The sequence below is a fragment of the Xenopus laevis genome, chromosome 4L, assembly GCF_017654675.1.
Source record: "Xenopus laevis strain J_2021 chromosome 4L, Xenopus_laevis_v10.1, whole genome shotgun sequence".
Lineage (NCBI taxonomy): Eukaryota > Metazoa > Chordata > Amphibia > Anura > Pipidae > Xenopus > Xenopus laevis.
The window spans coordinates 150,953,653-150,966,940 of NC_054377.1; the positions used below are offsets into that span (position 1 = coordinate 150,953,653).

At 37.0% G+C, this 13,288-nt stretch overlaps 1 protein-coding gene across 6 annotated transcripts in view; it reads left to right on the forward strand.

Annotated features, from left to right (window-relative positions):
• The window catches only part of LOC108704021 (ERC protein 2-like), a 528,894-nt gene that overhangs the window by 205,729 nt on the left and 309,877 nt on the right, over positions 1-13,288 (forward strand). For all 6 annotated transcript variants that reach the window (XM_041590955.1, XM_041590958.1, XM_041590956.1 and 3 more), the window contains one exon: positions 5,694-5,829. In XM_041590955.1, the coding sequence (XP_041446889.1) occupies positions 5,694-5,829 (136 nt within the window). The remainder of the gene's footprint in view (positions 1-5,693; positions 5,830-13,288) is intronic.

The following is a 13,288-nucleotide window of genomic DNA, read 5'->3' on the forward strand; positions in this document are numbered from 1 at the left end:
CAATCACGAGTTTTCAAAATTAAAACTAAAGATCCTTACTAAATCACCAGTTTTCAAAATCAAAAAGATTTTTACCAAATCACCAGTTTTTAAAACTAAAAGTAAAAATCTTTACCAAGTCAACCAGTTTTCAAAATTAAAAATAAAGATCTTTACCAGTTTTAAAATTAAAACTAAAGATCTTTACCAAATCACCAGTTTTCAAAATCAAAAATTAAGATTTTTACTAAATCACCAGTTTTCAAAATTAAAAGCAAAAGTCTTAACCAAGTCAACCAGTTTTCAAAAATAAAAATAAAGACTTTTACCCAATCACCAGTTTTCAAAATTAAAAGTAAAGATCTTTGCCAAATCACCAGTTTTAAAATTAAAAATAAAGATCTATACCAAACCACCCGTTTTCAAAATCAAACTCACTTTTGGAGGGTTGGTTGACTTGATTGGTTTCAAGAAGTGTCAAAAATAAGAAAAAACAGATACTTCCATTGGCAGCCAACCAGGACTATATACATTGTTGATTTCAAATCGTGACCATCATCAGTGGCGCTACCCATCAAAGCCACAATGTTTTTTTATGGCTCAACCATAATCTGGAATCATCAAGAGTAACAGATCGAGAAATTGCTTCTTCTCCAGAGCAGTAAGTCTTTTAGTGGAAATATGATAGGCCAAACTATCGCAATCAATTCAATACTAGGCAACAATAATCAGTAACTGAGGTTAGAAATACAACTTTCTTATTACCTACACTCTGCTACTGTTGCAGCCGTCCAAACACTGATCTACCTTCTGTATTTGCCACTAGCAACATAAATCATTGACCCCCTACTTTTATAGTAAAACTGCTCCAAGCGCCTCACTATCCATTGCTGTTGCACCCCAATTTTTTGAAGTTTGTACCATTGTATCAGTGTCTCTAATGCTGCATACGATCTCCAGTGAACCATGACCTATGGTACAAATGAACCAGATATGAATTAATGCTTTATTCTTACAGAATTATGTTATAACGTAGAGATCTTATTTCATAAATTTCATGATTTTTGGCGGTTTACTGGTACAAGCAAAGTACTGAAAACCCTAATTCAAAAATTACATAAATATTGGTTTTAAAAACCCTTCCAATTTATAAGTCCAGTGTTGAAAAAGTACTAGTTACTTAATTTTTAATCGTTTTAGACGTGGTTGAGTCTTTCTTAGTTAACCTAAAACTTCACTTTTCTTCTTTTCATATCCTTTTAAAATATTCGATTTTAAATATTAATTAATTTGCTCTATTAAAGTATGAGGACGAGTATGAAGTTTCCATTAAAAATGTTCTGACATTTTTCTTCTGCTTTTCTTATTAGCTCCATTTTTCCTGTTTAAAATAATCACCGGGCTACAGGGTTGTGATAAAAGAGAACACAATTCATTTGACCCAGAGCTAGTATCACAAGACTAGAAAAAATACTAAAGTTAGGCCCATGTTTGCTAGGAAATATTCAGGCTGAAAAATGGCTATAACATTAAATTAAATAATTTCCCACCACCGATTCTTTCGCTAAACCACTTACATTTAGGGGCAGAGTTATCAAGGGTCGAATTTCGAAGTAGAAAAAACTTTGAAATTCGACCATCGAATAGAATCCTCCGGATTTTATACATCGTACGATCATACTTCGAATCGAAAGATTCAAACAATTTTATCGTAGGATCTTAAGATTTTCCCAAAAAATCTTTTGACTTAAAAAAAACGTAGCAAAACACACAGGAGGTCCCCCATAGGCTAAACAGCAATTCGGCAGGTTTAAGATGGCGAAGTGTTGACATTTTTTTAAAGAGACAGTACTTTGATTATCGAATAGTCGAATGATTTTTACTTCGAATCGAAGTCGAAGTAAATTCGAAGTCGTAGTATCCTAGTCGATGGTCGAAGTATCGAAAAAATTACTTTTATTACTATTTGAATTTTTTTACTTTGAAAATTCCCTCGAATTCACTTCGACCCTTGATAAATCTGCCCCTATGTATTAAGTAAAAACAAATGCTTTGTGATATCATCCCTTTAATCTCTGAAGTCCTTGTCTACTGCCTTGAAGTTGTATTAAAGTTGCCTCCTACCTCCATAATATCTTCTTCTGGATCAGTAGCAACACAGGGGTTTATGGGGCTTCTATCTAAACTAAATGTATTTAGATTTCCGAAGTTGTTCTCAAATTGGCTCTATGGGGTTAATGTCATCACTATCCCCTTTCTTTGATATTACTTCTTCTTCAGATAGGCTTGCAAAGGCTTGGGTATGACATGGGGTTAAAGAATTCGGTGGTAGCCCCTTTGATTTTCAGTTTCAGTAACTCTATGCAGGTCCCACCTTTAGAGCCAGCAAAACCCCCTTTAAATCATAAAAGAACCCCCTCATTGCTTTACTGCTGCAATTTGAGAATTCAGTCATTGAATAAATACAAAAATTTATTGTGATGACCTAAAAATTTCCAACCTTGATTCAGCAGACCACAATATTCTTTTCAGTTGTGTATGAGTTCTATTTTTGTGTTTCTTAGCCTAAGTAAATCACCCCAAATGTCACCATAACTGGCATTCAGTCTTCAGACAGAAGATTTATCTTTATCAATATCCCAATGAAAAACAATCACCATTGTATAATGTTGTTGAAATGTTATAAGGGATGATAAACACTGGGAGGCACATTTATCAAGGGTTGAATTTCAAATTCATCTGAGTTTTTCAAACTCCCATAAAATTCCAAATCCGACTATTGAAATTTATTAATAAAATTTAATTTTTTAAACTCGAACTAATTTAAACGACCGAAATCTAATTTGATTTTTTGATAGGGCAGGAAGGCTACAAACATCACCAAATTGATCCCTGGACCTCTCCCATTGACTTATACATTAATTTTACAGATTTAAGGTGGTGAATAATCAAATTTGAGTTCTTAAAGGTCAAGAATATGATAAATCTTGAAATTCAAATTCGAATTAAAACTCTAATCGAGTTTGGATAACTCACAATTCGAATTTGAGAGTTTTGACCAAAATTTTATTTAGAAAATTCTAATTTTCACTTCGACCCTTCATAAATCTGCCCCTGAGTGTTTAACTAATTTTGGTTAAAACAGATTCCTGTGCATCCCATAAGAATTAATGGCTTTCACCAGGTATAGAGTAGAGAAATTTTTTTTTTCCGTTTGATATAGATTTGGCTCTATGGGGTTAATGTCATCACTATCCCCTTTCTTTGATATTACTTCTTCTTCAGATAGGCTTGCAAAGGCTTGGGTATGACATGGGGTTAAAGAATTCGGTGGTAGCCCCTTTGATTTTCAGTTTCAGTAACTCTATGCAGGTCCCACATTTCGAGCCAGCAAAACACCCTCAAATCATAAAAGAACCCCCTCATTGCTTTACTGCTGCAATTGGAGAATTCAGTCATTGAATAAATACAAAAATTTATTGTGATGACCTAAAAATTTCCAACCTTGATTCAGCAGACCACAATATTCTTTTCAGTTGTGTATGAGTTCTATTTTTGTGTTTCTTAGCCTAAGTAAATCTTTCAACCTTGTTTTGTTGACTTAACAGAGGATTCCACAGAGGTATTCCTAAATTACATTTTTAAATTTAAGGGAACGTTGGTTGAAATTCTACCAATATTGCTAAAAAGCAGGGCCTTTAAAACCTTTTGACTGGCAATGTATATTAGCTGTTGTCCCTTTCAAGCCCCCTATTCAAGTTCTGGGCTATTTAGGAGAGCAAATTAGTAATCACCCCAAATGTCACCATAACTGGCATTCAGTCTCCAGACGGAAGATTTATCTTTATCAATATCCCAATGAAAAACACCATTGTATAATGTTGTTGAAATGTTATAAGGGATGATAAACACTGGGAGGCACATTTATCAAGGGTTGAATTTCAAATTCATCTGAGTTTTTTAAACTCCCCTAAATTCAAAATCCGACTATCGAAATGTATTAATAAAATTAAATTTTTTAAACTTGAACTAATTGAAACGACCCAAATCTAATTTGATTTTTTGATTGCGCAGGAAGGCTACAAACATCACCAAATTGATCCCTGGACCTTTCTCATTGACTTATACATTAATTCTACAGATTTAAGGTGGTGAGTAATCAAATTTGAGTTCGTAAAGGTCCAGTATATGATAAATCTTGAAATTCAAATTCGAATTAAAACTCTAATCGAGTTTGGATAATTCACAATTCGAATTTGAGAGTTTTGACCAAAATTTTATTTAGAAAATTCTAATTTTCACTTCGACCCTTCATAAATCTGCCCCTGAGTGTTTAACTAATTTTGGTTAAAACAGACTCCTGTGCATCCCATAAGAATTAATGGCTTTCACCAGATATGGAGTAGAGAATTTTTTTTTCTCGTTTGATATAGATTTTACATGTGGTACAATATGCACTTTTGCTCTATTTAACGCATTATTTTAAGGGGCAAATTCATCAAGGGTCGAATTTCGAGGGGTTAAATCCCTCGAAATTCGACTGGGGAATAGAATCGAATAGAATCGAATAGGCAATTCGGGCGAATTTACGCGCTGGCGAATAGTCGAATTGGTGAATATTCGCCAGGCGAATAGGCGCTTGATCGAATATTCGCTCGAAGGATTTTCATTCGATCGAATGCCTTTTTATTCGATCAAAAACTTGGAAAACAAGCCTATGGGACTTTCCCATAAGCTTTTAAAGCAATTCGGTAAGTTTTAGGTGGCGAATTAGGCAGTCAAAGTATTTTTAAAAGAGACAGTACTTCGACTATCGAATGGGCGAATAGTCGCAGCGTTTTTGCGCTCGATCCAGTACTTCGACTATCGAATGGCGAATAGTCGCAGCGTTTTTGCTCTCGATCTATTCAAATCATTCTACTCAGGCGAATTTACGCCAATTCGATAGTCGAGGAGCACAAAAATTCAAAGTTTTTTTACTTCGAATCCTTCACTCGAAGTTAGTGAATCGGCCCCTAAGTGTTGGGACAATTCATAATTTTTTAATTAGAGATGCACAACATTTAAATTTTTTTGAGGGTGGAAGGAATTTTGTCACACATTTTTTAAATTTAATTATTCACATGTTAAAGTGGACCTGGCACCCAGACACAAAAATCTGTATAATAAAAGTCCTTTTCAAATTATACATGAAATCCAATTTCTATTTTTTATTAAAGCATTCATGGCTGTTGTAAGCTCATTTAAAAATCTCAGCTGTCAATCAAATATTGTCTGCCCCTCCTCTATGCCATGGGCATAGAGGCGGGGCAGACAATTACTTTCACTTTCCATTCAGCACTTCCTACATGTCACTGCTCTCCCCACATTCCCCCCAATCTCTTCACCATTTAATTGTGTAGCCAGGACATGGGGATGGACATCAGGTCCCCCATTCTGATGCACAAACAAGATTCTGAGATGATACAAGACTTGTCTTAATAAGAGTGTCCACAAAATGGCTCCTGCCTGCTTGCTATCATTTTGAATTCCCAGACTGAAGGAAACAAGATTCAAATAATTTATACAGTGTAATTAAAGTTCATTTTGCTTGACTAATGTGATAAAATAGGATTTCGAAAAATTGTTTTGGGTGACGGGTCCCCTTTAAGAAGAACAGCCTAGAAATGTACCATTTGCAGCAAATGATTAAATAGGCCTTTAAACTATTTCAGGCTCATGAAGGATCAGAATAAGAAGGTGGCCAACCTGAAGCACAATCAACAGATAGAGAAGAAAAAGAATGCACAGCTTCTAGAAGACGCCCGAAGACGGGATGATAATATCCCAGACAATTCTCAGCAAATGCAGGTTTGTTAATTTCTTACCAAGTATTACCTTGTGGTAATGTCCTTTGTTTCTCTGGTCTAAATAACTGATCCCAGCATGAGTCAATGGTCAGGAACGGACAATTGCCAAACAGCAAGGCTACATATTTTGTCACAGGGAAGATTATTAGGTTAAGAGAGTGTTCTATCAACAATGGTTGATAGGTCCTACTGGTTCACCCTGGAGGAACATGGGTTATGTTGGACTTCTTTTTCTTCAGCCAGGCCCTCTCTATAGATTTTGAGGTGTTGTGAAGCTTCATCTACATAATAATAGGCATGTAAGTACATTTGATATGAGCCAGCCCAATAGTTCCCAATCACAGCAAACCAGAGACCTCCAAGTTGGGCTAAAAAGGGATTAATCTTGACTCCGGTTCTACACACTGGAATCCCTATGCTGGAAGGGCTCTACCCCTCGGGGGGCCTTCAGAATGTGCAGTTTATTGTCCTGGGTATGTGATGCTCCTCAAGCGACTACATTTAGAGGCAGGCTCATTAAAATTTGAAATCAATTTTTTTAAAACTCAATCCCAACAAAAATGGACTTAAACTGGATCATTGAAATGTGATTTATTTTGCCACAATAGCTAGAATATGCAGCAAAATTGCAAAAAAAACCCTGATTGTGTTAATTTGCGAGAAAAAACTGGGGAAAAAATCAATTCATTTTTAAAACTTGCCCAGTTTTAGCTGCTGAAATGTCTTCATTCAAATTTTAGAGATTTTTTTCGATCAATAGTTTTTGAAATTTTAAGGAAATTTTCAAATATTTTAATTCATGAGTTTTGCTCCAATGTTCTCAAATCTCACATTTATCAATTTGTTTCATGGGATCTGACTTTTAAAAATAATCTTTATTCCCTGGGTTCCCATGCCCTGGCTTGCATATTGTAGGGAATTTCATTACCAAAAATATATAAACATTTCAGTAAAAAAAAAAAGGAATCACATTATTAACAAATGAAAATCAGAATTATCACAAATGAAAATGCTTGCATATGGGAGGAGGTGCCATATTGATTCCCTTAGACAGTACAGTATGAGCGTATAGCTTATTGTGTGCCCAGAACATTCCTTCTCTGTATATTTGTATTTATACATATGGGAGGAGGTGCCATATATATTCCCTTAGACAGTATAGTATGAGGGTATAGCTTATTGTGTGCCCAGAACATTCCTTCTCTGTATATTTGTATTTATACATATGGGAGGAGGAGGTGCCATATTGATTCCCTTAGACAGTACAGTATGAGGGTATAGCTTATTGTGTGCCCAGAACATTCCTTCTCTTTATATTTGTATTTATACATATGGGAGGGAGGTGCCATATTGATTCCCTTAGACAGTACAGTATGAGGGTATAGCTTATTGTGTGCCCAGAACATTCCTTCTCTGTATATTTGTATTTATACATATGGGAGGAGGAGGTGCCATATTGATTCCCTTAGACAGTACAGTATGAGGGTATAGCTTATTGTGTGCCCAGAACATTCCTTCTCTGTATATTTGTATTTATACATATGGGAGAAGGAGGTGCCATATTGATTCCTTTAGACAGTACAGTATGAGGGTATAGCTTATTGTGTGCCCAGAACATTCCTTCTCTGTATATTTGTATTTATACATATGGGAGGAGGAGGTGCCATATTGATTCCCTTAGACAGTACAGTATGAGGGTATAGCTTATTGTGTGCCCAGAACATTCCTTCTCTGTATATTTGTATTTATACATATGGGAGGAGGTGCCATATTGATTCCCTTAGACAGTACAGTATGAGGGTATAGCTTATTGTGTGCCCAGAACATTCCTTCTCTGTATGTTTGTATTTATACATATGGGAGGAGGGAGGTGCCATATTGATTCCCTTAGACAGTACAGTATGAGGGTATAGCTTATTGTGTGCCCAGAACATTCCTTCTCTGTATATTTGTATTTATACATATGGGAGGAGGAGGTGCCATATTGATTCCCTTAGACAGTACAGTATGAGGGTATAGCTTATTGTGTGCCCAGAACATTCCTTCTCTGTATATTTTTATTTATACATATGGGAGGAGGTGCCATATTGATTCCCTTAGACAGTACAGTATGAGGGTATAGTTTATTGTGTGCCCAGAACATTCCTTCTCTGTATATTTGTATTTATACATATGGGAGGAGGGAGGTGCCATATTGATTCCCTTAGACAGTACAGTATGAGGGTATAGCTTATTGTGTGCCCAGAACATTCCTTCTCTGTATATTTGTACTTATACATATGGGAGGAGGCGGTGCCATATTGATTCCCTTAGACAGTACAGTATGAGGGTATAGCTTATTGTGTGCCCAGAACATTCCTTCTATGTATATTTGTATTTATACATATGGGAGGAGGCGGTGCCATATTGATTCCCTTAGACAGTACAGTATGAGGGTATAGCTTATTGTGTGCCCAGAACATTCCTTCTCTGTATATTTGTATTTATACATATGGGAGGAGGTGCCATATTGATTCCCTTAGACAGTACAGTATGAGGGTATAGCTTATTGTGTGCCCAGAACATTCCTTCTCTGTATATTTGTATTTATACATATGGGAGGAGGTGCCATATTGATTCCCTTAGACAGTACAGTATGAGGGTATAGCTTATTGTGTGCCTAGAACATTCCTTCTCTGTATATTTGTATTTATACATATGGGAGGAGGGAGGTGCCATATTGATTCCCTTAGACAGTACAGTATGAGGGTATAGCTTATTGTGTGCCCAGAACATTCCTTCTCTGTATATTTGTATTTATACATATGGGAGGAGGAGGTGCCATATTGATTCCCTTAGACAGTACAGTATGAGGGTATAGCTTATTGTGTGCCCAGAACATTCCTTCTCTGTATATTTGTATTTATACATATGGGAGGAGGGAGGTGCCATATAGATTCCCTTAGACAGTACAGTATGAGGGTATAGCTTATTGTGTGCCCAGAACATTCCTTCTCTGTATATTTGTATTTATACATATGGGAGGAGGAGGTGCCATATTGATTCCCTTAGACAGTACAGTATGAGGGTATAGCTTATTGTGTGCCCAGAACATTCCTTCTCTGTATATTTGTATTTATACATATGGGAGGAGGTGCCATATTGATTCCCTTAGACAGTACAGTATGAGGGTATAGCTTATTGTGTGCCCAGAACATTCCTTCTCTGTATGTTTGTATTTATACATATGGGAGGAGGGAGGTGCCATATTGATTCCCTTAGACAGTACAGTATGAGGGTATAGCTTATTGTGTGCCCAGAACATTCCTTCTCTGTATATTTGTATTTATACATATGGGAGGAGGAGGTGCCATATTGATTCCCTTAGACAGTACAGTATGAGGGTATAGCTTATTGTGTGCCCAGAACATTCCTTCTCTGTATATTTTTATTTATACATATGGGAGGAGGTGCCATATTGATTCCCTTAGACAGTACAGTATGAGGGTATAGTTTATTGTGTGCCCAGAACATTCCTTCTCTGTATATTTGTATTTATACATATGGGAGGAGGGAGGTGCCATATTGATTCCCTTAGACAGTACAGTATGAGGGTATAGCTTATTGTGTGCCCAGAACATTCCTTCTCTGTATATTTGTACTTATACATATGGGAGGAGGCGGTGCCATATTGATTCCCTTAGACAGTACAGTATGAGGGTATAGCTTATTGTGTGCCCAGAACATTCCTTCTATGTATATTTGTATTTATACATATGGGAGGAGGCGGTGCCATATTGATTCCCTTAGACAGTACAGTATGAGGGTATAGCTTATTGTGTGCCCAGAACATTCCTTCTCTGTATATTTGTATTTATACATATGGGAGGAGGTGCCATATTGATTCCCTTAGACAGTACAGTATGAGGGTATAGCTTATTGTGTGCCCAGAACATTCCTTCTCTGTATATTTGTATTTATACATATGGGAGGAGGTGCCATATTGATTCCCTTAGACAGTACAGTATGAGGGTATAGCTTATTGTGTGCCTAGAACATTCCTTCTCTGTATATTTGTATTTATACATATGGGAGGAGGGAGGTGCCATATTGATTCCCTTAGACAGTACAGTATGAGGGTATAGCTTATTGTGTGCCCAGAACATTCCTTCTCTGTATATTTGTATTTATACATATGGGAGGAGGAGGTGCCATATTGATTCCCTTAGACAGTACAGTATGAGGGTATAGCTTATTGTGTGCCCAGAACATTCCTTCTCTGTATATTTGTATTTATACATATGGGAGGAGGGAGGTGCCATATAGATTCCCTTAGACAGTACAGTATGAGGGTATAGCTTATTGTGTGCCCAGAACATTCCTTCTCTGTATATTTGTATTTATACATATGGGAGGAGGTGCCATATTGATTCCCTTAGACAGTACAGTATGAGGGTATAGCTTATTGTGTGCCCAGAACATTCCTTCTCTGTATATTTGTATTTATACATATGGGAGGAGGTGCCATATTGATTCCCTTAGACAGTACAGTATGAGGGTATAGCTTATTGTGTGCCCAGAACATTCCTTCTCTGTATATTTGTATTTATACATATGGGAGGAGGAGGTGCCATATTGATTCCCTTAGACAATACAGTATGAGGGTATAGCTTATTGTGTGCCCAGAACATTCCTTCTCTGTATATTTGTATTTATACATATGGGAGGAGGGAGGTGCCATATTGATTCCCTTAGACAGTACAGTATGAGGGTATAGCTTATTGTGTGCCCAGAACATTCCTTCTCTGTATATTTGTATTTATACATATGGGAGGAGGTGCCATATTGATTCCCTTAGACAGTACAGTATGAGGGTATAGCTTATTGTGTGCCCAGAACATTCCTTCTCTGTATATTTGTATTTATACATATGGGAGGAGGAGGTGCCATATTGATTCCCTTAGACAGTACAGTATGAGGGTATAGCTTATTGTGTGCCCAGAACATTCCTTCTCTGTATATTTGTATTTATACATATGGGAGGAGGGAGGTGCCATATAGATTCCCTTAGACAGTACAGTATGAGGGTATAGCTTATTGTGTGCCCAGAACATTCCTTCTCTGTATATTTGTATTTATACATATGGGAGGAGGAGGTGCCATATTGATTCCCTTAGACAGTACAGTATGAGGGTATAGCTTATTGTGTGCCCAGAACATTCCTTCTCTGTATATTTGTATTTATACATATGGGAGGAGGTGCCATATTGATTCCCTTAGACAGTACAGTATGAGGGTATAGCTTATTGTGTGCCCAGAACATTCCTTCTCTGTATGTTTGTATTTATACATATGGGAGGAGGGAGGTGCCATATTGATTCCCTTAGACAGTACAGTATGAGGGTATAGCTTATTGTGTGCCCAGAACATTCCTTCTCTGTATATTTGTATTTATACATATGGGAGGAGGAGGTGCCATATTGATTCCCTTAGACAGTACAGTATGAGGGTATAGCTTATTGTGTGCCCAGAACATTCCTTCTCTGTATATTTTTATTTATACATATGGGAGGAGGTGCCATATTGATTCCCTTAGACAGTACAGTATGAGGGTATAGTTTATTGTGTGCCCAGAACATTCCTTCTCTGTATATTTGTATTTATACATATGGGAGGAGGGAGGTGCCATATTGATTCCCTTAGACAGTACAGTATGAGGGTATAGCTTATTGTGTGCCCAGAACATTCCTTCTCTGTATATTTGTACTTATACATATGGGAGGAGGCGGTGCCATATTGATTCCCTTAGACAGTACAGTATGAGGGTATAGCTTATTGTGTGCCCAGAACATTCCTTCTATGTATATTTGTATTTATACATATGGGAGGAGGCGGTGCCATATTGATTCCCTTAGACAGTACAGTATGAGGGTATAGCTTATTGTGTGCCCAGAACATTCCTTCTCTGTATATTTGTATTTATACATATGGGAGGAGGTGCCATATTGATTCCCTTAGACAGTACAGTATGAGGGTATAGCTTATTGTGTGCCCAGAACATTCCTTCTCTGTATATTTGTATTTATACATATGGGAGGAGGTGCCATATTGATTCCCTTAGACAGTACAGTATGAGGGTATAGCTTATTGTGTGCCTAGAACATTCCTTCTCTGTATATTTGTATTTATACATATGGGAGGAGGGAGGTGCCATATTGATTCCCTTAGACAGTACAGTATGAGGGTATAGCTTATTGTGTGCCCAGAACATTCCTTCTCTGTATATTTGTATTTATACATATGGGAGGAGGAGGTGCCATATTGATTCCCTTAGACAGTACAGTATGAGGGTATAGCTTATTGTGTGCCCAGAACATTCCTTCTCTGTATATTTGTATTTATACATATGGGAGGAGGGAGGTGCCATATAGATTCCCTTAGACAGTACAGTATGAGGGTATAGCTTATTGTGTGCCCAGAACATTCCTTCTCTGTATATTTGTATTTATACATATGGGAGGAGGTGCCATATTGATTCCCTTAGACAGTACAGTATGAGGGTATAGCTTATTGTGTGCCCAGAACATTCCTTCTCTGTATATTTGTATTTATACATATGGGAGGAGGTGCCATATTGATTCCCTTAGACAGTACAGTATGAGGGTATAGCTTATTGTGTGCCCAGAACATTCCTTCTCTGTATATTTGTATTTATACATATGGGAGGAGGAGGTGCCATATTGATTCCCTTAGACAATACAGTATGAGGGTATAGCTTATTGTGTGCCCAGAACATTCCTTCTCTGTATATTTGTATTTATACATATGGGAGGAGGGAGGTGCCATATTGATTCCCTTAGACAGTACAGTATGAGGGTATAGCTTATTGTGTGCCCAGAACATTCCTTCTCTGTATATTTGTATTTATACATATGGGAGGAGGAGGTGCCATATTGATTCCCTTAGACAGTACAGTATGAGGGTATAGCTTATTGTGTGCCCAGAACATTCCTTCTCTGTATATTTGTATTTATACATATGGGAGGAGGTGCCATATTGATTCCCTTAGACAGTACAGTATGAGGGTATAGCTTATTGTGTGCCCAGAACATTCCTTCTCTGTATATTTGTATTTATACATATGGGAGGAGGAGGTGCCATATTGATTCCCTTAGACAGTACAGTATGAGGGTATAGCTTATTGTGTGCCCAGAACATTCCTTCTCTGTATATTTGTATTTATACATATGGGAGGAGGAGGTGCCATATTGATTCCCTTAGACAGTACAGTATGAGCTAAAAAGAGAAATATTCAGTTGTGAGTAAAATAAAAAGCTACAATCTGCCCTAAATGAACTATATGATGAAGCTGCTGAGCTTTGGATATTGCGTGTGTAATTCTCTCAGTGGAACAGTTCAGTCCCTACAAGACTAACAGGTTATTCTATGTTCCACTTGTCCAACAACTGTGTCACTATTTA